Here is a 27,202-nt window from a genome sequence, read left to right on the forward strand (position 1 = left end):
ATGCTTATTTCATCAACACCACTCTCCAGATAGTAGTGGTAGTTGTGGAGGATAGGAGTCTCAAGACACGAAAATACTCTCGTCCAGGGATCGTAGGAGGAGAGACAGACACGTCCGACATAGCGTAGGCCGTTTGAAATAGTTGCTCATAGGTGCATTACCTGTAGGAAGGCGGAGCTTCGATTAATGTTTTACCTACCTCCTTTTTATTGTGAATGTGTGCAAACAGTTACTAAAAAAACAACACGACTCGTCTACAACGTCCAGAAAGTGATTGAGTCTTGCGTAATCCAGACACGGAAGCCTTCGGCTAGTAAATCCCGTTGCAGTTGTCCATTACAGATATAGTGTTTCCGGCAAAACCGTGGAACTTCGATTGAGGGTAAGTTAATGCATCATCGTTTTGTATTAATTTTCTTTTATAATTTTCAGTATTCGAATCAAATATAGCTTTTATTTAATTTTAATCTAGAACGAATAAAAACTAACCTATAAATAACTTTGCTGAGTTCTAACTAGAGAAGAAGTATAAGTCTGTATTCTCCAGAAACTAACTTCTTGCATGACAAACTTGTTTATCAAACACTCATACTGCTTTTAGTGCTAATCAATACTCAATTTGTTGAAAAATTACGCGTTTTCACTATCCAGTGAGTGCAAAAAAACGTATTTGAAAGCAAAATATGACTAAATATTTAAAATATTAAATACATGTAAAGGATCACGTGTGCAACAATGTTGGTTACTGCATAGAAATTCTGCAACTGAGATGAATAAGGTATGCTGTGTTGATTAGCTATAAATTCTGCTCAAATGAAATGCCATAATAAGTTGTACGCCTCTGCAACGTTGAATGAATGTTTCAATAGATGCACTGAACGTAAGCAAAAAGTATCAGTAAATAGTATATAATATACAGGGTGATTATAAAAAAACTATCCCGACATATGGGCCCCTAACTATCATACCATTCACAGAAACTGAATGAAATTTTGGCATAAGGTATTTTGATGTATGCGCTCAAGAATGATATGGAAAACAACAGTGTCACTCTAACACTTACGGTTACAGTGAGAAAATTTCGAAAATATCAAATGGCAACACCAAGTTTTTTGTATTGGAATGTGATCTCCATTGTGAAAAACCCTAAATAGCGTTCGAACGGCAACTGTAGCATGAAAATCCCCGGCGGTAGATAGGCTAAAAGTGAGGACAACCAATAAGGACAGAGAAGCAGCATAAAATAAAGCATTTTATTGTGTTTCACAAATTTTCCACATGACCTTGTGGAGGACTAATCAGGCTGGGATCTCAGCCGAATGAAACGAACATTAATGCTCTGGTGCACGGCAAAGTCCTTTTTACTTTTTCCTTGCCTAGCTCCGGGGATTTTCGGGCTACAGGTGCCATTCCAACGCTATTTAGTGTTTTTCAGTATGGAGATCGCATTCCAATACAAAAAACTTGGTGTTGCCATTTGATATTTTCGAAATTTTCTCACTGTAACCGTAACTGTTAGAGTGACACTGTTGTTTTCCATATCATTCTTGAGCGCATACCTCAAAATACCTTATGCCGAAATTTCATTCAGTTTCTGTGAATGGTATGATAGTTAGGGGCCCATATGTCGGGATAGTTTTTTTTATAATCACCCTGTATATATATATAAGTATACGTAAAACTTGTATTTCGGAAGCAAAATGCGTATGAAAGCAGCTGGTGGTATTAAACACGTAGAACGTGACGAGAGATATACGTTTAAGTAAATGCAAGTATATGTAAGCGACGTTTGTGTGGTGCCGAGATCTCTGTATGATGCGTTGTTTGCTTTGCGAACTGATAGCTCGGTTATTGTAATCAAAATGTATCACTGGAAGCGAACGAATTGCGGTGAAGGTTTGGAAGACACTAATGTTGAATGTCCGCAAAAAAAGAATTAGAATGAGTTTCAAAGATTCACTTCTAGCAAAGACTTATAACGACATTCTTTAGGGGGGGAAAATCGCGTGGTCTAATGCATCCCTCAAATCATGCTTTTTACATGTAGTTAAGAATTGAACCATGTTGAAAATTCAATTAACAAAAATCAGCGTCAACGTACAAAACTGATAGGCTCTCGTTTAACATGATAATATTAGGGCTCTCGTATTAATTTAAGGCTCTCGTTTAACATGATAATATTAGGGCTCTCGTATTAATTTAAGGCTCTCGTTTAACATGATTGAGCCAGTAATTGAGATAAAAAATGAAGGATATGAATAAAAAGATCGTGATCTAGGATAAGAGAAGCCGTGACTGTATATCCAGAGAGAGAATCGAGTCACTTTTGATTACGATGATGTTTTTCTTCTGTTAGACCACACCTATACTCTTCAGACGAGTTTCCCATACCCATGTAGAACTTCATTCGTGATAAATTATTGGATTCAATGATAAATTTATTAATTTTCCTTAGTTTTCTGGCCACACACATCCATGGGGTTTGAAACATCAATTTCCAACTCAATGTATTTCAGGTTCGGATCCAGTCAGGAAATGGGTTTTATTGCACTTCAAAATTGGCTTTGAATCAATTTGAAGCAAGTCTAATTGATTCACTTAAATTCATAAAATGGTCACTCTGCGTGAAAAATATTATATTAAAAATAATTTTATGATACATACAAACATAAAAATAACATACATTATTAAAATGTTCGAATTACAATAAAGCGAAGTATATAAATGAAAATTCTAATTAATATCGACAACTTTGCTTATAGATTTATACAGAGTTCCTGGGTAACCTCTGTATAACTACTTAACTACTCTAAAATTACATTAATACATGAAATTATATGTTTGAATTTATTTTTCTGGTCTCTCTTCGGAACGATATCTAAAGTTTAGGGGAAAAAGCGGTTTATTTAGCAAAAACACGACCACACACTAGAATCGATTTCGATATGAAGCTTGTCAGAATGGATTTATGTGTCGCACGGCTGTCCAGTGAAACCGAAACTAGTTTCGAAATGAAAAAAATTGAAAGGATATGCCATGCATTTCTCCTAAGTTCCATAGTAAATGAAAAATGGGTAATTTCATTACTGCAAGTTTTTTTGCGCTGAAATAGACTCTGAGGTAAATTTAGATCTCTGATGAAATCTTCGGTATCGTGAACATAGGCTTACGCAAGGGAGGGTGGGGGCCTTGAGCCGAGATTATGGTGTATTTTATCAGTGAAAAACAAAAAAAAAACCTTGAAAAATTTCAACCCCTCCCCCCTCCCTAGAAAATCCTGCCTACGCTATTGATCATGAATGAAATCACACTCAACGTTATTTCGGCAAATGCCTAAAATCAATTAATACAGTGTAGAGTAAAAAAATCAGTGATTTCGCTATCGTTTAGGAACAGTATTAAGTGTTCCGAAACGATCTCTTTGGTTTTTTCCAAAAACTTTTGCACAATGTTTTTTATTCTGCTTATGTTCAATTTTACTTTTGCCGAAGTAATAGAAGGTTTGGTTTTATTGATTTTGGTGGAAAAGTGTTCTGTGGGTGTGCTTTGCTCCAGTTTCATCTCCACGATCAATTCTCAAACTTTTGTCACTCACAGATCCCTTTGCCCTATTCATGGTTAATCTGCGGCTCCCCAAAGTACTTCACTTTGGTGTTTTTCCTCTATAAAATAACCCCTATAAAGCATAAAAAGTCACACATGCTTCATTATTTTCATCTAGTCATGACGCCCTCGAAGAAAGTTGGCGATGCCCTTAGGAGCCGCGATGCACACTCTGAGAAACACTGGACTGGACCATACAGATCAACATCCGAGTCCTACGGATAGTGATACTTCGTTCTTGACAGAGCTGGACAATTTCTACTGAACTACCGGGCTCGACATGCCCGGGGCATTCAAAATTTTCTTACCGTGCATTTTTTTATCAACCACACGTCCGACGCGAGCACATAAAAAAAGCTAAAACATTTTCGTGTTTTTAATTTTAAAACACGAGAGACTAATTTTAGACTATTTTTTACGTTATTAAAATTACCACAAGGCCGAGATCAATCATTTTGCGACTCACTAAAATAACTGTATGGGTGCGTAATAAGACATATATGGATTTTACGGTATATATACAGCGTGTCCAGAAAGTTTACTAGGGGACCCCTAGTAAAATAAATGACATGTAAAATGAGAACGTTATTTGGAGACTTTTGCTAATTGAAGTAGGTTTCCATAACCGGTTGAGAAGAAAAACGCTTGGGTAAGGACTTTCTAGACAAGCTGTATGAGACGGTTACACACATAAGCTCTCAAATAAGTCTTATTTGGGTGCTACTAGTTATTTTCATTTAATTCCTAGATAAGATGTTGTTAGGCATTTGCGATGCATTATGTCAATGTATTTTGATATATTTTTTACGCCCTTTAATATTTTGCGGCACGGTGCTGCTGCGTCCCTCGCACCTGCCCAAGTTCTATCTTGGAACGTAAATCGGCTATGACATGGGTTTCCAACTGGTGTTTCGTGACAACTTTTTTTGGGGTTCCGTATGATCAACCGCCATGGAACCCTTACAGTTTCCCAGAACCCGGGGTACTTTGAGGGAAGAAAGCTTTCTTGTTACCGATACTCACAAATGTGTTCTTTATTTTGAATTTCCATGAATTAAGGTCGTTTAAATAAATCAAAACACTAAACAACTTTGGAAACAATAACATGACATTTTTTCACATGAAATTTTTAAACCAGAAGTTCATGAAGGTCATTTTCCGTTTTATCAGGAAATTATAAGTTGTAAAAACTGTTTTCTTTCGATATTTTTCATCCACTAGAAGTGAAGATTATTGAATTACAGAATTTACGTGTACTTTACGGAACACCCAGGGCCCTTTTTAACGCACTAGTCCCACGCGGACACGGCACGGGGATCTCATTTGCATAGTGGCTGCCGCGATAAAATCTGGTACAATTATTTGTGACAATAAATATGTAAATTAAGTGGTGGTTCCTAAGCCCTCTTTCATTTTGCTTTGGGACTATGATGCTGTTTAGACGGAAGTAGTGACACATTTTCTTTCTTGGAAAAATATTCAAAATAATTTTGAGTTCCGTAGATCAGACGCCTCATTATCATCAACGGTTCCGCGAAACAGCCTTATAACTCTAATTTTTCGCAAGAAAATTTACGTTGGAATCTAGTGGGCTACTATTCCACCAACAAATTGAACAGACACATACTTCTTTCTCAGACACCAACAGCGTGGAAAATTATAATTGACTGAGCTCAGATTTTTAATTAATGACCACATTAATTTATGAGCATTCAGATCGATAGTCCAAAAATTTAAAAATTTGACACCGAACCTAATGGGATGCATTTAAAGGGGGGGAAAAGAATTTGACAAGGAACAGTAAGACAAATAAGATTGGGGAAACTCTCTGTGCTTGTTTTCATCAAATCAACAGTCATAGTAATGATAAAGCAGAATCAGATGATAATTTATATTAAAAATTTGTGTATTCAATTTTTTTTGAAAAAAAGAAAAGACTATGTGAATAACTATTACATGAAGCTGTTTTGTGCGTTCTTTATGACAACGGAAAATATTTTCGTGATGAAATATGTGAACGCAATAATATATATATATATAATATTTAGTAATTTTGTTCGGGCATGTGAAATATTGATTTGGACATGTATAATTTTCAGTCGCGTGCCCGACTGAGCATGTAATTTTTTTGAGATTTCTCCAGACCTGTTCTACATTACCACATCCCCATTTATATTATTTTTGAGATTTTATCGTGTCATTTCTCTGATTATTCTTAGACATAGGTTTTAATTGATAGCGCTCCAAGTATCATTATTGATGGTTTGATTCTCATCCAAATATTTCACAGGTGCAAACATTTTCCCGAAAGTCCGAAGAATACCATTTGGTGAAGTGGCGTCTCTCTGAGGCCTTCATAGACTGCGAGAGATCGATCTGCCTTTCGACATGACGAAGAGCTCTATGCTATGAACGACAGAAAGTGATCGAATGACATGGATGTAGACGGGATTCCGATGTCTAACGGGCCGGATATGGGCCACGCCAACATCAACGCACAGATATGTTCTAGTGCAGTATGTTGTGACACATACATGGAGCAGAGATCTTTTCTTGCCGACGGTAGATACGACACTCCCAGTAGCTCATCACCTCTATCGTTATCATCGGAACAAGGTCTCGATCCAAACTGCTGCAGTTCACCACCCACATGCAACAACGCATCCACCTCGCTCCCACAGCATCAACCTCAACCATGTCTCCTAGGTGGGGAAGGGTCCTCAGGATGCAGTAATAACTCACCAGAGGCCCTATTATCTCAACAAGCAGGTGGTTCGGTTGCTAGAAGAAACGAAAGAGAAAGAAAACGCGTACGAATGGTAAACATGGGTTTTGCTAAACTTAGGCAGTACGTACCAACTACGACCAGAGGTAAACGCCTTAGCAAAGTTGAAACTTTGAGGTCGGCGATAGATTACATACGGCAACTGCGACAATTGCTGCTCTATCACCAACATTACGTTGAGGATGCGGCAGGTGCGGCCGATTACTACCATCATTTGTACGACCGACATCACTATCACCATCATTCTCAGCACCACTCGGTACCGTTCCATTTTGGCGTTCCGCGTCACGGAGGTTTCGTTTACGACGGTGGTGTTCCATCTGGTTTCTCTGGCGAACACCAGTGCGAAACCGGCTGCCCAAGCACGTGGTCGCTCGGTAGTGAATCACCCAGCCCGACGAGCATCGAATCCGAGATGTCGCCCAATTGTGGCGGGATAATTGAAGCCAACTCACAGATGACTTGCTGGGCGGTAAGTTTTATTTACGGCCTTTTCTTATGTGATACAAAATCATTATTATTAATAGTTCAATCAAATTTTATCTTTTTCAAGTTCAATATCACGAATTCACCGTCTCTTTTTAATTAACGGATATATTATATGTTGCCACACAGGAAATATTCCCGCTACAAAAAAATTCTGAATGGTCTAGTTTTATACTGCTATTGTCTTTGGGCTAATTACACCACTACGTAATTTTGAAAGCCAATACCGAATAAAAGAAGGAATCTAAGTCTAATCTTGAATTTCAAACACACTGAAATTTACGGGGACGGGGGGAGGGGGGTCTATGTGATCATTTCACATGACACAGTTCAAAAGCATTGATATGACATTCAAATAAAAACTGATTTCCGTAAGTATGACACACTCATATATATAGATATTTGCTGAATTTAATTTATTTTTACAAATTCATAGTTTAAGCTAGAATGTTACTCTTTCGCAATTTATTTTTCTACCAAAACTTATTAAAGACAGTTTAAAATTTATTTTTCTCTGCTATCTTGTGTCCGAAAATTTAATGTTAAGCTGAATACAATTTTACAAGGCGTTTGTAAATTTTTACCATCTACTTGATGAAGTCGAGATTGGCTAAAATGATAAATTTAATTCAATATTATTTTAAATGTTAAAAGAAGGGGCATGATATTATTCATTATGATCTATTATTCTACATCACATATTTCAACATCCTGACAAGAAAGTTTGTATCGGCAATTATATTTGGTACGAATTTGTACAGATCAAAGTATGAAGATCACGAAACCGGTTCTAAGTAAATGCATCTTGACGTTCATGCCAAAATATTATCGATCCTTCAAATATGCACGGAAATTATGTCATAATATCCACATCATAGTTCTAAACTGATACGCTGATGAGGCATCTAGTAATTGATGAATTATGTATGACTCTTCTCACACCAATGACCCACCATTAAAGCACCTTACTTTCTACGCGATTTTGTGCTCAAAGCATAAATGATGGTGAAAGGAAGAGGTCTCTTGTACTGTTTCCTTAAGAAAAGAGGATTGTATAAAAATATTTGTATTATATTTGTATTTTTTATTACCATTTTTCTTCAGATTTGATGCGTTCAACGACTAATGCTTGAAATCATAACATCTGGAGATTATCAGATTTTTAACACATTCGCATCGGGCTATTTTTCTTAAAACTTAAGTATAAAACTTGTACAAGTTTTATACTTAATGCGTTATACATACATTAATAATTATTATGTTATATAATAATAATATTATTATTTTTTACTACTTAATGTCTCTCACTTATATAAAGTGATATAAAGATATTTCAACATATGCGTAAAAACGAGAATGAGTCAGGGGAATATTTATAGGGTAGGCTAAGTGGACTACAGCCCAGAGAGGCAAAGTTGGGGAATGGGTGGTCAAAAAAAAAGCGGAAGAAGAATGACAAAATTTGCATAGCCACTGTCAGCAAAATCATAAATTCGGCTCTCGGAGCCAGCCTTTGAATTTAATAAAAGATCTACAGCATTCGCATTCATTTACACGAACTGGGAGGGTAAAATCAACATTTCCCGAATCCACAAAAGATCTTGTTTTCTTTTTGGTATTTAGTCTTTGCTATTCGTCGGTCATTTGATAATTTTTGTCAGACCAGAGTGATTCATGCACACGAGAACTGAGCTGCGGTTTACAGCCGGTGAACCGCATTAGGAAATTCATACAACAATTTCGAAGTTGTGTGACATCAAAACGTTCTTTGGTAAAATACGTAGATCTCTTATTGAGCTGGTCTTCAATAATATCACATTCGTAGTCTTCCTATCTTCTTTCTATCGTCTTTCAATTCATGAAAGACTTCTAATGAATCAAATATATTCTACGATCTACCGTTTACTTGGAGTTGCATTGTGTTTGAATATTGTCCCCCCATATCCTGATACCGAAGAAACATTAGAGTTCTTTCAAATTTTATTTCACTTTACCATTTCGCAACATCGCACAAGATAGAAAATTTTCATGTACATTATTAGATTCTTTACATTCGCAGGTTCAGTACATGCTTAGACCAAAAAATGCTTTGTCTATCACGAGATTTTAGGGCGATTTTCTTTAATAACATTTTCTCATCTAATATAGACACTTGTAACACCAAGTCAACACGCTAAATCATTGTACAATATTACCCGCAAATTTGACAGGTTTAGATCTGAATAATAGATTATTTTGAAATTTGAATCGATTGATACTGTACTTTTTTATAGCTCAACCAGAAATTAAATTTGTGTGAAACAGGGGTTTAAAAATTGTCATACTAATAATTCGGCCGTAAGACAATCTCCATTGCTGTCTTTGAGACATTTATTACCTTTTGAAACCACTTCTATATTTCATTCATACATTATTCCGGTTACACGAAACCGAAACTAAAGAGGAACCTTTGAACCTCAATAAAAATTTAATTCTTTGCATATACAATTTGTTTTTTGCTCTGGGTTCTTGTACATATTTTAAAAGGTTTTCGAAATAAAAAGAATAGACGCGTGAGGCTGACCATTCGTTATGAGTATCAGTACATTTACACCGCAAACTTTATCCAGGAAATTATTACCCTGATGATTATCCTATAACAACCGTTATAATATAAGTTCGCAGGAATTAAAACCATAGATTGCAAGGAACGGTACAGATGGTAAAACAGATGGTAAAAATTACAATAATATTAAACAAATAATAATAAATAAATGATAATAATTTTTGGTCATAAACGAGGAATTTATCATATTCAACTAAGATTGTTTAATCCCAAGCTCGTGCTGGTAAGTATTATAAATCTTCAATTAATTATTTTCAATTAATTACTTAATTAACTGAATATATAACTTGATAACTGAATATAACTATCGCCAGGATGGTGAATTCGAATGGTAATGTGTTGGTTTTGTTTATTGATACGTAAAAAAAGCCAACATTACAAATACAAATATGTAATTGCAAACCACAACAAGCAAATTGCCAAACAAGGTGGCTGAAAAAAAGTAAAAGGAGAAACAAAAATATATAAATAGAAATAATTAGTATCAGAAAATTATGGTTTTTGTAGTAAATACAGCTACCCAAAAATAGTAAAGCCAGAAAAAGTAACTAAACAACTAAAATATCTGCCCATAGAAATAATAAGGTTGTCACTCTTTAAATACATATAGCTTCTCGATCACTCCCACCCATCTCATCATGTTTCCTCCTGAAAGTGTCTATCGTGGGGAATTCACGACATCCGAAGGTAAGCCATTCCATGTATTTACAACCCTGTTGGAGAAAAACTCCCTGATACACAACGGCATAGAGTTGTCTCTATCTTCGACTAATCGTCAAGACGACATAACAATACTTCGTGACCCATCATATATATCGATCCCCCTGAAAATCTTAAATATAATCATATCTCCTTCTCATGAGTAAAGGAGAATCTCAATCACTGAGAATAATTGTATCGTTGTAGGCGTGTTATTCTCTGTGGCGAGGCTTTTTAACGGAGAGATCGGCTTGCATTCGTGACTTGAAGTTAGAAACCACAGTAGGAAGAGCTTTAACTTGGGGCCCAGAGACGATTCTCGTCATTTTTTTGTTTTTCCCGCTATAAATTCACTATATGGAAGGCGCCACCAAAGATCCCAGCCTAGGAGCCCTGCTGCAGATTGAGGAGAAGGGGGATAGGCTCCCTATCCGATCTTTACAGATGTCGTTATCACTTTCCTAGGCATTGTTCATTCTTGCGTTGAAAAAATTTGATTTTAATTCTTCGGAACTTTGAGCGACTTTAACGCCAATGACGTTCGCTTGCAGGCCGACATTCGACGAACATCGAGGCGGAGTATAGCTTTCCTAAATTTCTAGTTCGTTCCCTGACTGTTTCATTGGGACATCATTTAATTACTCACATAAACAAGAAATGATAAGGAACGATAAGAAGAAGTTCTGAACACAAACAACTTTTACTGTATAAGTAAGGCTTCAGCCTTATTTAAACTATAAGCAGTTTTATACACAGTTACACGATACGTAAGTCGGGGTACAGTTTTTCACAGATTTACATATAAATAGAGTATTGCAAGATATACAGAAAAATGGATGTTGTGTGAAGATGCTGATTTTTTTTGGAAAGAAAAATTCATCTCTGCCGGGACTCGAACCCGGGCCCCACGTCAGCCGGAATAATGCTCTAAATATATTTCTACATACGCTCCAAGGAAGAATCTACAATTAAATCTGAATTTTCTATCTCCTCTGAATGCGAGCCGATCTCACCGTTAAAAAGTCTCGCCTCAGAGAGCAACAAACCTACAAACAGTACAATTGTAATTCAATCATAACACATTCAATCACAATCACTCACTTCGCTTCTGAAATATAGATGACAGCACTGAAAAATCAAACACAACACTAAATACGCACTCAGAACTGTGTTAGGTACATACACACAGTTACACTTCCGGCACAGCTCACTAGGTAGAAAATCGCCCATAGATGGCGAGACCTGAGTGGTGCTCGGTTTGAAAGAAAGAAAGCTTAGTGATTAGTCGCCGTAGTAGTCCGGTCATAGCGCCGGACTCGCATCCCGAGGTCCCGGGTTCGAATCCCACTGGCAGGCGGCTGAAGTTGGTTTTCTGTGGTTCCCAACTTCGACGAATGAATGCGAGCCGATCTCACCGTTAAAATGTCTCGCCACAGAAAGCAGCAGGCCTACAAACGGTATAAATATTCAAGCATTCCATTTCACTCGCTTTACTTCTGAAATATAGATGCCAGCACTGAGAAATCACACACCAGATGCTCACACTTCCGCCGCAACTCACTTTGTAGTAAATTGTCTATGGCGATCGGACCGGAGTTGTTCTCGATTTGAAAGGAAGAAAATAAAGCTTAGTTGTTATAGAGCACTCGTCCGGCATACGAGGAGCCCGGTTTCGATTCCTGGAAGAGGCAGTGATGAATTTTTCTTTAAAAAAATCTCAGCAGCCTCTCTCAACATCCAGTTTTCTGTATATACAGGGTGCGTAGGTAATAGTGCATATGACATTTTACTGGCAAACCTTTGATCCTAGAGGCACACTTCCAATTAAAATAATATACAAATAATATGTAGTACCCAGATAAGTCATTCGTGTTGCGAGGGGTTGTATAGTTATTAAAATGTCGTTCTCTCTTTCGCAATTTTTCTCCCATACTCCAATTCAAATACAGTGAAACCCCCTCTTAACAGTCACCCCTCAGATGAGGATACCCCTGTGTGTTTTACGGCCAAATAAAAATATCCCGGCAAGAAGCGTATTTAAATAATATATTTCGATCATTTGTCTCAACACGGTCATTTTTTGCACACAAGGGCTAAATAGACCGGGACCTACAATTTATTGCCAATTCCGAACGGCAGGCTTGTCTTTATACTCATCGAGAGGTTGGTGCGCTAACCTCTCGATGGGGGACTCCCTGCGGTAGCAATTTTTTCTGCGGTCATGTCGTCGTTTCTGTTGTACCCCCGTGTCAGGAAAGTTTTCTGACAAGGTCGAACTCGCGATACCTCTAAACATCCTTTGGTACTTTAGGCGAGTATCTTATCAACCTGGGCTACCGCGCCCCATAATGTATTTCGAAACCCTATTTGACAGTCATGAACATCATTTTCATCATTTGTTCCATTCGACTAAAATATTCATTCATATTCAAATAAAGAACCATTTCGGTTACTGTTATTACTAAATAATATAATTAATACAGGAGCCCTCCCCCCTCTGATATGGTCAACCCTCTTTTACGGACAATTTTTTCCCCCGCAAATGCGAAAAAGATGGGTTTTACTGTATCTCGGTGAATATTGCACTTAGAAGCGTGTAATTTTTTTGTTGGCCTCATGCACCCTGTATATATAACATGTCCTGACTGACTGATTCACTCATTCATCATCACCAAAACCGCTGAAGTTATAAATATTGAATGTGAGAAGTAGTTTTATTTCATGACGTAAAGGCTCACTAAGAAAGGGTTTTTCGAAATTCGACTCCTAAGGGGGGGGGGGTCATAAACGGATCTAAAAGTTATGTATAGTATCACGCCGAGCCGAAACCGCCGAAGCCGTAAATATGAAATTTAGTCAGTATAGTTTTAATTGACGATCTAAAGACTCACTAAGAAGGGACGTATCAAATTTCAACCTCTAAGGGGGTCATAAGGCGGTTCAAATATTATATGGAGCAAGAACTGAAACCGCTGAAGCTATAAATATGAAATTTGGTTGTATTATATTTTATAGTGTAGATACCCACTCTATATAAGATGGGATTTCTGAAAATTTATTCAATGCCCCAAGGGGCGTAATCCATGAGGCGTTAAATTTTATATGGAGAAATCATCGCTGGTTTTGCATAAAAAAGTAGACAGAGCGACATCACATGTTATATATAAATATAGTATAAGGCACTATAAAAGTTCGATAAAAGATCTTTTACAAAACTTGGAAAAAAACAACCAATAGGCTTATTGGTTACATTGTCTGGGGTGTAACAGATACGATTATTGGTTTCATTTTTTAAGTTTTATAAAAGAACTTTCTAAAACTTTTATAGTGTAATACCGGCATAAGGCCAGGGTTAACGCAATAAAAGTTTAAGGAATGTTTCATATAATGTTCTGATCGAATAAAACAATTGTTTAATTGATTATTACTTAATAATCTCCACCATCTCCGCAATAATATCCGTGATTATGCTTTAATTTTGGAAACAACCATCTTTCACAGAAAATCGAATACTCCGAATTCTTTTTCTCTTTCACGCATCTCGGGGTAGCGTAAGCTTGGGTATTGCTATACGATCAAACAAAATTTTGTTTTATAAATATATTAAAATTTATAAAATAGAACCCGGCTAGAACAAAATATTCTAGCCGGGCCAGAGGCGATGAGAGGCCATTTGGACCATGATCAGGGCAGAAGAAAAACTGAAACATTGGCACCCGACCCGAACTATTTCTGCTCAGATGATCGACTTGGGGTACCCGTAGTTTGACTCTTTCCATCTGTGATGATACTGGTACAATTATGTTGACTAGCGTATTAAATTTCACAGCATGGTTAAGCAAGCTAGATGGGGTGTCACATTCCATTGAATTAGATTAGATTATTAGATTTTTGACATTGAAATACTGTCAGCCCCGCTTAATCGAATAACGGATACCCTTGCTTGATAAAATCCTCCGGCTCCAAAATTTTTCCCATAGAGACAATGGTTATTTTCCCCACTTATGACAATTTCAACTTTTCCCTACTTAATCAAATACGTCAACTGTTAATACACATCAACCCCTATACACATAATGTTTTTATTGAATGAACATTTAGAATTAATGGAAAATATGTTGCCAAGTAAAGATTTAAAAATAAATACATTTGAGAGTAGGTACTGGCCTCCACGGATTCAAGTCGTCTTACTCGTCTCCTCCAAGTATTCAATGTGTACATTTAATTACTTTATTTTAGTTGTCTGTTGAGCCAATAGAGGGCGCGCTAACTTGCCTAATGAAAAGTAACTGATCATATTGTGATTAACATACAGTTATGTTAATTACATACAGCCAATAGAGGGCGCTTCCTTTCCTAAAGAAAAATAACTGATCATTGTAGTTAACATGCAGTCGAAGCTCGTTTTAACGAACCCGTACGGACTTTATAATTAGTTCGTAAAATCGAAAGTTCGTAAATGGGAGAAACGATGAAAAAAATGCGGGAAATACAAAATGAATTGGTCAGTCACGATTATATTTGACGATTTGCAAAACAAACCACTTAGCTTTGTTTGCTTCATCATATATTTGGCGGTAGTTTCAGTGATGAATGATTTTAGAGCTTCTCTTCCTCCCATTCAGTAATGACAGTTGTATCCAAAAAGTCAGGCCGTGTCTTTTCTTGAATTTCTAATGCCACATCCATCTGGTTTTTTGAAATCCTTCCTTAACTTTGAAGCAAATAATTTGGCTCGTTGTTTCAGAGGTTTCCGTCAATTGGACTTTTACCTCTCATTTTCGTCAGCCAATTAACAAGTGTCTTTCCGGAAATCTCGCTTTTCTGAAATATTTTCTTGATGGTGGAATACCGCTGGATCCACTTGCCGCAGAAATGAACTTTTGTTGATCTTTGATTGGAGTACTCAATGTACTTTTTGGAATCCCGGGCGTTTTGAAAATTTCTTAGTAAGTGTTCGCACATTATTTTTCATTATTTTTCGCGCATTTTATTTCATTAATTTTTTTTTTCATTTACTCTCAAGCACAATCTTTTCTGTTTCGTTGAAGTTGCGAAGAGGAAAGTAGACCAACAGCAGTTAGTTCAATAAATTCCCGACTCAGAAATTGCCTTATCAATAAATAATGTACCATACCCTCAAAAACTACCAGTTTATCTAATCATAATGCAACACATCTTCACTTCATAGTCAACCCCACGAACTACATGATGTGGATTTTTATGTTGGTGATGAAAAATTGGTGAACATATTAACCCCCTCCCCCCTCTTTCTCTGTTTTCACGTAGAACGTCCGAATTGAAATTTACTTTTAGTTAAAGCGAACTCGAGGGCGGCTGGAAGAATAAAATAATAGGGGGGGGGGGGGAATATAGCGGGATAAAAAGTTAATAGAAATGAGAGTTCGTAATTAGAGCAGATTTTAACATTATCTTTATGGCATGTGGTTCGGGACAGAGGACCAGTTCGTAATAAGATCGCGTTCGTAAATTGGAGGTTCGTAAAATGTATCGTCGATTGTTATTTTCCTTTCATTTTTGATACCTGATTTATTCGAAAAGCTTTATTAATATTGTTCCTCCATCCGCTTTCAAAATACAAATTATATTAACGTTGAAAAATGGCAACGTATACGTATATTGAATTGTTCCCCGCATGATCGGATATTGTGTGCTGGAATCGTTGATATCCGATTAAGCAGGGCCGACAGTACTGCGTGACAAACAAAAATTTTTGAATCTAATTGGAGTTTGTCATTTGGAGGCAGCCTTAGGAAATTGCAATTTAATCTTGCTCCTCTCATCTACAAATAGAAATGAATCACTTTTGAGATTCCACAGAAGAAATATCTGTACGTATATTGAGTGTTTTGGGAGAACTCCTTCCGGCCAGCTCTTCTTAGACTAATCTGTTTTCTCAAAATGAAAAAGAAAGGCGTTACGCAGATAGACAGTCTTTTCTTGAAAAGTGTAAAGAGAAAAGATTGAGCTAATAGAAGAAAAGAAAGCGAGAATCACTTTTAACGAGAGAGAGGTCTCCACCGCTCAGTTTAACCTTTTCACCTCGAATAGCACGACCATGGACGCGGATGCCAGTCAAATTTAGCTGTTTCTTGAGATGGCAAAGGCTCAGGGGCTACTACCTACAACCTCTCACTTCTTGATGATGGAAAAGCCGCAATGCCCTGAACGAGAGGAGGTTATTCAGAGGCTCCTAGTAATAATATCCATTTCACGTGTCTTTTCTTTCATTTGCGACTAGTAATGTTGATTTCTTTTTCCTTGCGCCCCATCGTAAGATATGTATGTTTTTAATTGAATTCCGGGTCACCTTTCTTACAATAATTATTTTTTTTCGCCTCACTGAAGTTTAGATGTGCAATGAATTCATTTGATGTTTTTACGGTCATTTTTGAGAATGTAATGTGGTATTTTCTAATTGATGCGTCGAAGAAACTACCTCAAAACTGTCGGTGTTATTTTGTTCATTGTAGAGATATTTCACAATCAAATTCAAGGTGATTTACTTGGCGTGCATGCTAGACAGGAATTACAATCGAATTCCTTTCATATGAGCTGGAATATGTTTGCATTATCATCACAGATGTCAAGTATTAATATCACGGAATATGTTCACCAATAATTGATTTTATTTTCATTCAGAAACTTTCCTGTTGTATGGACTCGTTATCATAGAGAGCAGAGGTCTTCAACTTTTTTCTAGTCACGAGCACTGCTTGTACCTATCATCGAAAGAGGAGCACCCTTACGGCTAGTTTGACATACCCATGCACGAAATCAGGATGATTTCAATCCTTCGATACAATTGGTACAAGGTGTTTACTTGGGACGTTGATCAAGTACTCGCGAGTACGAAATTGGACACGAACATCGAGCATTCTGGGTGCTTCAAGGAACACCGTGGTGCTCGCGAGCAACGGGTTGAAGATGTCTGTCATAGAGATTTTATACTAAGTCGTGTAGAGACACTGGATGTTCTGCTATGTTATACACGGTGTTTGCTTAACTCCCCTTGCCGCATTTTACTGGTGAACAGTTGGATCCTAGAGACATACTTTCAGTTAGAAAAATTATCCAAATATTAGTACACTACACTAGGCATATCTAGTACTCAGATATGAAATTCATGTTGCGAGGGGTTGTAAAAATTAAAAAATAAATAAATATAAAAATAAAAAAATCAACTTTTTATACATACAAACACCCTGTCCCAATTACAAAGTTGTTGCTCTGTCTCTCCTGGAGCCAACCAAGAAAATTTCGCGTTTCTAAGTGCACTATTCACTGGAATATTAAAAACCCGAGGAAAGAACAGCATAAATAAGGGAAATAAACGTTGTCCGTTAGTTTTTGCAATTTCTCTCCATTTATTCGCAATTTTTCTCCCAGTTTCCAACTCAAATACCTCAACGACTATTGGAGTTGGTCTCAGGAGAAACAGATCAACAACTTTGTAATTGGATTTTGAGGACAGGGTGTCCGTATAAAAAGTTAATCTTTATATTTTGATAACTATAGAAAACCTTGCAACATTAATGACGTATCTGAGTTTCAATTTCAATTTTATTAATATGTTAGAAGAATGATAACAATACATTAGGTTAGTGAAAACCACCAAGGAGACACCAAGGTCCCATACTGGTTGTAACAATGAAGTTAATTCAATAACATTTCAATTATCATACAGTGTAAAATAAAGAGTCACTATGTAGTAATTTTTGAGATTGAAAACAAAAAATTATGAAAAAACATCAAAATAGGAAGGGGGGTGGGGGGGGGGGAATGCAAATACACAAACACATATAATACATAAAATACAAATATATATAAAAAATGCAACGGTCACAGGAGGGTGCTTTAGTGATTATAAAAAAAAACTATAAATCAACATACGATTATGTATGAATTGGATTGGCAGAGCAGTTGACAGCAAGGGTATTTTAATGAATAATTCAACCTCGGGAGGTGAAAAGACAGTAACACACACACAACAGGGAGTGATTGAGAATCTGAGGATGAAATCAGAAATAATTTTCAATATTGAAAATTTATAACAAGTGTTTTTTGAGGTTTTTTCTGAAAATTGAAAATGAGGGGGACTGTATGAGATCATTTGGAAGGCTATTAAAAAATTTAGGAATGAAAAAGCTAAAATGTTTTTTGAGGATAGTTTTATGAACTGAAGGCATTTAGTGAATAAAATTGTGTCTATTAGATGTTTTTGACGAGTTCAGAGGTAGAGAGAATTGGTTTTTTTCAATTATAAATATGGATCTGTAAAAGTATAGATGTCTTACAGGAAGGATGTTTAATTGAAGAAAAAGTTCATTTGTTGGAGTGATGTAATTGCTTGCCAAAATTCTAATAACTTTTTTTTGTAAAGAAATAATGGGTGCAATATTGGTGACATAATGACTTCCCCAGAGTGGCAGACCATAAATTACAGTAAGTGTGAATGAAACATTGAATAATAATAGGTTAACAAGAAAGATCGATTTACATATGGTTTTAGGTTGAAGAATTTGTATAAAATGAAACGAAGTTTAGATTTTAAATGATTACAATTTATTATTGTTATTTTGGTAATTTTTCTAATTGAAAGTATGCCTTCACTAACGGTAAAATGTGCGAAGGGAACTAAGTAATCAACATGTATAATCCATAGTTAGCTTATGCGGATAAATTATTCTGCACTATACTTCAAGTTTTCCAATCTGAAATTTTTCCCGTTTCGAAATCAATTATTATGTGACAGCTTTCTCTGTCTGCTCATACAAAAAGTATCGAAGTCAAAAATGTTTCCTAGAGGAATAAACGACAGTAGAGAGCTTACCAGGGAATACAAACAACACAATAAAAATATAGGATGGCCTAGAGATCATTGGTTTCCAAAATGTTCCGTGGACTCAGGGGTCTGTAAGAGGTCCACGGAATATGTTTCAGAATAAAGAAAAAATAATAATATGAGATGTGTAGTGACAATGTGGCATTGGAGAATGTTTCTCACTACGGGGCCACGACATCAATCATACTACAGTATAATAGTCCCAACGATAACAAATTTCACAGATTAAGGCAGTGTTTCTCAAAGTGGGCAATATCACCCCTTGGTGGGCGATGGTGAAATGTCATACTCCCCTGTTTGCTATTCACCCTGTATATATATGCATATGTTGAGTATATGTTCTTTGCCGCCCCCCCCCCCTTAAACTTTTTACGATCACAGACGTAATATTGGTTTCAAACGTGAGCGCGAAATAAATTCAAACAAAAGTTTACTGCGTTTTCTTTCCTTTCTCTTCGCCATCGCGAAGCTTTACAGTAACCCTATTAACTGAAGTTGCTTTTCCTCCTCCTTTTTTCGTTTCCTTCCTTCCTATACTCCTGTTAATGGTTTTTCCCTCATGCATATAATGTATCTTTCTACTACATGCATGTAAGAGCGAAAGAGAACACGTAGGGTGAAAGTGAAAAGAGACACTAAAAAGTCTCCTGTCTACCTTATCTACTATACTTTTCCTTTTGTGTATATATATTTTTTTCTTTCCTCCTTTTTTTTCTAACGTGCGGTTAGGTTAGGACGAGGTTACCAGATTTATCGCCGATTCATCACATAGAGATAATCCAAATTTATTGCTAACGCGAAGCTTGTACGTGAAGTGGTTAATATTCACGGAAGCCAAACAGAATATGAATATTTGTCTAATATAATTATTTTTATTGTAACATCAATGAAAACTATTATAGCTTTCTATAGAAAAGCTTTCGTGGAACTCTGAGGGTTCTCTGGAAATCTTAGCTGACAGAGATTCCGATTGTGGAATAAGCCATGAGAAATTTGAGCCTGGGGTTTGTGCACCCATCATTAGGCTCCCATGTTGCAGAGGTTGGCGTGATCCTCTTTACAGACGTTATGCGGAAAAGTTATCATCGTCATCAACCATTTTCTATCCACTGCTGGATGACGGTCTCCTCTAAATTTTTCCATTTTACTCAGATGCTTTTGTCATCCAAATGACTCTAGCCACTTTCCTGATGTCTTCTATCCATCCTGCGTGGGGACTCCTTCTCGGAAGTTTAACACCATGGGGATACCAATCCAGAATAGTTGTGGTCCATCTGCTGTCCTGTCTTCTTTCATTATGTCCAGCCCATTTCCATTTTAAACGTTTAATTCTCTCCATGGTATCATATGCGGAAAAGTAACTAATAGTATTTCCCTTTAGTCCCTACGAAGGTGGCACTTTACGAAATCATCCATTATTTTACATGTATTCCATTATTACATGGAGTATACATGTTACGGTAAATGTGATGAATCGGTTATTATATATAATAGCCAATTACTATGCATACTTACCAATCTCGTCTAGGTAAGTTGATAAATTTATCCCTAGAGCCTGGGAGTTTAGGCACTAAAAAAGGTCAAAATAGGCAGGCAGGAAGGCACTAAAAAAGCATTTATAATTAACGAAAGAAGGGAAAAAAGTAACTGAAAGCGCTACGATATTAAGAGTCAAAAAACTGACTAAAAAATGGCTGCACTCACTGAATTTACTGTTTCAATAATAGATTGTAATAAATGCATTATTAGCTGTGTTGATATTATTCTGCCAAAAAAAGTGTTAGCAGTCCTTAAGGGTTAGTCCTAAGTTCGATTCAATAGAACACTTGATATGTGATTAGTTGAGATGCATTAGTGCTAGGCCGAAGTTTAACTACAACTTTTTCATATGGAATTATTTACAAACATGTTCATAATTTATTCTCAGCTTTTCTTATATATACATGGGTTGCTTTCGTCCAGAAATCTTATATACATCTTGATGCGAATTCGACGGTATGTTGATGATCTGAAGGCTATATGTAGCTGTTTAGAAGACACCGCCGAATAAGGCAAATACACATGTGTATTTGCCTTATTCGTTGGTGTCTTCTAAATATTCTTGGGCAAAGTGGATCAACTCTTCTATATGTAGCTGACTTGAAAAGTCTATGCCAAACGTCGATTTTCCTGTCTCTCCGGCACGTAGCCTTATATGCGTTTAAATAGGTCCGGGTGTGCTGATAAGAATAAATATTAAGCGTTGAAGATTTTATAAAGGAAAATTATTCTGAAGTTCCCAATGCTAAAAATATGCAAGTACTACCCTTTAAAATTAACGAATAAACATAAAACAATGTCAAAATAGGCATATGCGCCAGGAAAAATTCAAAAAAGGTATTTTTCCAAAAAAAGTTCGAAAAAAGGCATTTCTGACATTTTGCCTGAAATTCCGGGCTCTATTTATCTCTTTTACCAGTGAATATGCATAAGTGTCGTGGGTAAATTTGACAAATATGAAAAAAAATTCGAAATGAGTCTAGTATGGGTGATGAATATATCCGGACTCCGATATAATGATAACAAATTTTACGATCATACCCCGATATAATGATACATGTATGAATTATATGTATAGTATATCATATACAGTAAAATGTCTCTTAGCGGTCATCCATCTCTTTTGCCGCCAAATAATAATTTCCCATTGCACACAAAACGTATGCATTTCAAATACCTCATTAACGGTCACTTCTCTTTTAGTGACAATTTTTTCGTCCCGTTGGTGTCCGTGAAAGAGAGGTTTTACTGTAGTATGATTTATCATGTTTATCAACGATGCGACGCTTGGGTATTATGCATAACAGTCAGTAAAAGTGGTATTTTTTTAGTACTTATCAAATTTACCAACGACGCTTGGGTACTATGTATAATCGCCGGTAAAAGGGATTAATTTAGGAAAATTTATCAAACTGACCAAAATGCATTTTTCTCGAAGAGATATGTTGACGCCAAATATGAAGCTGTAATTTTTATTTGAACTCATAAGATTATTACTAGTATCAATTACACCAATTGAATAATTCTACGATTGATTTGGAAGTAAATTATCAAGTCTGGTGGACCACTATTGTCATCATTGAGAACCATCTCTGGTCCGCGGACCATAGGTTGGGAAACGCTATCCTATTCTATTGGAGAAACTTGACTAATAAACTTCTAATGGTGTTTGTAGGAATTTCAGATGGTGGACTAATGAAATACTGTGGCTAGAGAGCTCTGCTCATGAAGAATAAGATGGTTGATTGGATCGAACTATAGCCGCATGGAGTAATCATAATCACTAGGGCTCGGATTGCTATGACTTAGCATATTTTTTTATAGATTTTGCATATTTCGCTATTTTTACATGATAGAGCATTTTTTCAAGATTTTTAGAAATTTTAAGACAATTTTTCATGATTTTTCAGTAATTTTGAGGCATTTTTCATGATTTTCAGAATTTAAGGCATATTTTCATATTTTTTTAACACTATTTTGAACATTGTTTCTTAACCCTTTCAGACCCTGGTGTCACAAATGTGTGGGTTGCTTTTTTTCACTGTAGAATTTTTTCTTTTGACTTCAGGGAGTTAAGCTCTGACTCGAAGGATTGTGTAAGTTTTGAGTTGGAAATATGTTGAATATGAACTGTGGGACCTTTCATTAAAGGGTAGCACTTAAAATGGAACTTTCAGGGCGTTTTCAAGATGACTTCCAGAAGAAAGTTCCTCTTGTACAAAAATGTGATTTATTACATAAAATTTAGCAATAAAATTCTGGAAACTTTGCATAAAAAATTTGAAAGAAAAAAATTTGAGCGAAGTGAATTATTTCTTTTAAAAAGAAATTGAGAATTTGATGCATTTTGTGTGTATTAAAAATGCAAGAACATTTTGAAAATTCAAAAAATGAATTCTCGAGTCTGAAAGTATTTGTCTTGGTGTTTTTTCTAATTAACATATACCGAGGACCCTTGGTCGGAAACCGAGACAATCAAGGACCCTCCCGTGACACCCTATGACAGTGGTTCTGAACCTCTTTGGACCGTGTGGCCCGGAAAATTGAAATTCAGACAATGCTTGATGAATAAACTACAGCTAAACCTCACTACAACGATTCTCGGTATAACGAGCCTCTTGATATAACGATAATCCTGCTATACAACAATATTTTGTCTTTGTCCATAAGGTATTGTTATATCAAGGTTTCACTGTATAAACAAGGAATTTCTATATTAATTGAACACTATTTATGTGACTATCAACTAATTAAAAACAGTCAAATAACCATTACAGACTCCTTAGTCCATAGTTTCCCAAATTTTTTTGTTCCGTCGCCCCCAATCCAGAATGTTTTTCTTTTATCGCCCCCCGACTCAAACGAACTCATAGGATCCTATGTTATACTCATAGCTTCTATCGCCCCCGGCCCGTCATTTCAACTTTTTCCGGTGGGAGCAAAGAACATATACTCAATATATGTATATGTATACGGGGTGAATAGCAAACGGGAGTATGACATTTTACCGGCGAACCGTTGATCCTAAAGGTATACTTCCAATTAGAAAAAAATTTTCAAGTAACGGGAAGTACTCAAAAACGTCATTCATGTGTTAAGGGGTTTTTAACTTTTCATATAGAGTCCCCGCGTGATCCAAAACCCAATTAGAAAGTTGTTGCCCTGTCTCTCCTGATGCCACCAAAAAAATTCCACGTTTTCAATAGTCACTAAAATATTCGAATTCGAAAAACGGAGGAAAAATGGGAAATAACAGCGTTAAATGCGTAAAAACCGTTTCACCCGCATTTAACGCTGTTTTTTCCTAAATTTCCTCCGTTTCTTTGATTTGAATATCTCAAAGAATATTGCACTTAGAAACATGAATTTTTTTTTGTGAAAGACAGAAGAGACAGGGCAACAATTTTCTAATTGACACACACTGGTTGAGAAAATCTGATATTTTTTACAAACGTAACTCTAAAACATCTAGTGGAATCCATGAGAGATTTCACGCCACGTCTTTGGGGAATCACTGCTCCAATCTATCAAGGCTTTTTAGACACGAAATCAGAGCTGCCCTTAGGGTTGTGCCACAAGCGCGATCGCACCGGGGCCCACGGTTTGGAGCGCCTCACACTCACGATGGTAGAAGTAAAAATTCTAAAAATATTTCTTTAATAAATTCTCAATTTTCAGCCATTCTGGGATTATTTCTCTCGTTAATTCTGAATTTTTATCGGTTCTAAAATTTTTCTCTAATCAATTTTCCATTTTTATCAATTTTGAGGATTTTTCCCTCATTAATTCTGAATTTTGATCACTCACCAAATTTTTCGTTCATTGATTATGAATTTTCATCAATTCTGGGGGATTTTTTCTTTAACTAATCCTGAATTTTCATTGATGGTTTTTTGCTACAATTATTTCTCATTTTTAATTCATCAATTTCAAATTATCATTAGTTTGTGGATCATTAGGCCCTAAAATTTTCATTAATTTTATTTTTTAAAAGAAAAATAATTTCTTTCATCAGTTTAAAATTTCTTTCGCTCTGAATTTTCATTAATTTTTGCGTTTATTTACACACACACACATTTAATTGTATCTATATATATTTTGAGTGGATGTTTTTCAGCATTCTTAAATATTCCGTCATAATGCATAAATCTGTGAATGCCGATTCCTCTTCCCCCACAAAATATATGATATCGGGGCTAAGGAACCCCGATATTATTTTCGCACCGGGCCCCGAATCTGATAATGGCGGCTCTGAACGGAATAATAACGTCGTGTCGGAATTTATTAATTAAGAGATGGGATTTTTGTCTATACAAATACAAATAAAAAGCCCAAAGTAAGCAAAATGCCCAACAAGGTGGCTGAAAAAAGATTACCGTAAAAATATGGTTGTTAAATATATCTAAAATACAGCAACTAAAAAAACAATTATCACGAAAAATAATGAATAATTTTGATAAAATGAAATACACACACACAGTCCGGAAAAATTCGGATTAAAAATTACAGGATGTTTATGAATGAACTGGCACTACTTAGAAGTATGTGGCGCCAATTCTGATGGTGGTATTTTGATGAAACTTCGTATGTGTATAGGATATATGGATCGTGGGGAAAAGAAAGATTCAATAAAAAAACAGTTAAATTTTTGACCACCAGACGATAAAGTGGCGCTTTTTGTCGCAGGTATCCTTTCCCCATGGTCCAAATAACGTATATACAGGGTGATCAGCGAATAAGCCCTTATTTCAAAATTAAATATCTCTACAACAAAGATCAATAGAGTTATGCGGTAAACGGTACGTTTATTAGCAAAACTGTAAGAATGTTGTACAGATATTTCGAAAATTTAGTTTGTTTTTTAATTTTTTAAAATTAAAAAAACAAAAACAAAACTGGAGATTTTGGGGTTCCGAAAATCCTCATTTGTGTGAAGAGAAACCACTGCATTCGCCTAAAGGTACTGCATGGGCTGCGGTATGCGCCATGTGTGCTGACAAATTGTTCCAAAATTGTAACGTAACGTTCAGTAGTAATCGTTTCTCGCACGAAGATGGGGCCGATAAAGCCTCTGGCGCAAAAAATTTTAAAAAAAACTAAATTTTCGAAATTTCTGTACAACATTCTTACAGTTTTGATAATAAACGTACCGTTTACCGCATAATTCTATTGATCTTTGTTGTATAGATATTTAATTTTGAAATAAGGGCTTATTCGCTGATCACCCTGTACCAAGTTTCAATGAAATAAGTCTGCCACAACGGGCGAAGTAGTGCCAGTATAATTAAACTGACCATTTCATCGGAACTTGATATATACATTATTTGGACAATGGGAAAAATTTAACTGCGATAAAGGAGCCACTTTTTCATCTGTTGGTGAGAAATTGAATTTTTTTTATTATATACCCCTATATACCAAGTTTCATATACCTCCATCAGAATGAGCGCTACGTACATTCATTTATGGGCATCTTTTTCTCAGCCAACTCGTTGGGCATTTTGCCTGTTGTGGCGTTGTATTTGTATATGTATTGTATTGAGTAAATGTCAGCCACCCTGTATATAAAACACACAATGTCATGAACAATACTCCGAGTAGATAAAAAGAGTTTGAAGAACCATAACTCTACAACGCTTCTCGAATAGAACGCGCAACAAAATTTATGACGTCACATCTGGCGAATGGGACCAAAACTTACGTACTGGTTTCCATCCCTTGCGCCGGATATAGCGTCATAAATTTTATTTCGCGTTTTACTCTAAAACTATGGGTCGGAAAAGTATGATTTTTTCGGAATTTTCCATCTACACAGAGAGAGCCTTACAGTGCCGCAGAGTTTATGTGGGCCTCAACAAGTCACTCCGGATAGAGGAAAAGGACAAACGATGTCTTCATAGTAGTAATATGTCCCTTTATTTACCAAATATTGAAATTTTGCAAATGCTGGGCTGCATACAAGTTTTCTCAAATTTTTATACATGAATGTATTTATGGTCATTATTCTTTTAGATCACAAAATACTGCAATTACTGTCTTTTCTGTTACAGGTGTGAATGATCTACAGAAAGTCGAACCACAAAAAAGTATTTTTCCTCTATTAGTCTATTTCAATGAATAATATTAGTCGTGCAATTGGTGAAGCTTCCCATTCGAAAGATTTACAAAGACTTTTGACTGAGAAATTATATAAGATAACCTACCTTATATATATATGAAGTAAAAATGTATGAGATTGCATTGAATTGTATGTACATGGCCTATGAAAATTAGGCTCCATTGTGAATATTGATGTCTTTAACTGAGACACGTCCTTTGCAATCATCCAACTTTTTTTTGTAATGTCTTTATAAATATATATATATATATATATTTGTTATTGTTTATGTGCGAATTTATTAGAGTAAATTTTTGTAGTTGTATTATATGAAATGTAATATGATAAGAAAGATATTAAAACAAAGTTGTATTTGTGAAGAAATTGTGTTTCTTTGAAAACAACACACGTAATGCATGCGTGGGTAGTTGGTTATTTTTGTCGTACCACAATCACTTAATGGGCTGATTAGGCCGGCTTTTTCAGCCTAGTATAAAATTTCAGCGGTTAGGCTTCCGTGCA

General features: G+C 36.0%; 1 protein-coding gene across 1 annotated transcript; it reads left to right on the forward strand.

Annotated features, from left to right (window-relative positions):
• Positions 1 to 26,964, forward strand: LOC149072126 (uncharacterized). The gene is made up of 3 exons (XM_089246439.1): positions 1 to 382; positions 5,894 to 6,860; positions 26,634 to 26,964. The coding sequence occupies exons 2-3, from the start codon at positions 6,039 to 6,041 to the stop codon at positions 26,637 to 26,639; spliced, it is 828 nt and encodes a 275-aa protein (XP_089102565.1). The 5' UTR covers positions 1 to 382; positions 5,894 to 6,038; the 3' UTR covers positions 26,640 to 26,964.
• The last annotated feature ends 238 nt before the right edge of the window (positions 26,965 to 27,202 follow it).

This window comes from Pholcus phalangioides, unplaced genomic scaffold, assembly GCF_987345545.1.
Source record: "Pholcus phalangioides strain wild (caught in Gottingen) unplaced genomic scaffold, Ppha-v1.0 ptg000017l_1, whole genome shotgun sequence".
Classification (NCBI taxonomy): Eukaryota; Metazoa; Arthropoda; class Arachnida; order Araneae; family Pholcidae; genus Pholcus; species Pholcus phalangioides.

What these genes read in the sequence shown, in the direction of transcription:
- LOC149072126 (XM_089246439.1), top strand. Translation starts at nt 6,039, where the DNA reads ATGGATGTAGACGGGATTCCGATGTCTAACGGGCCGGATATGGGCCAC.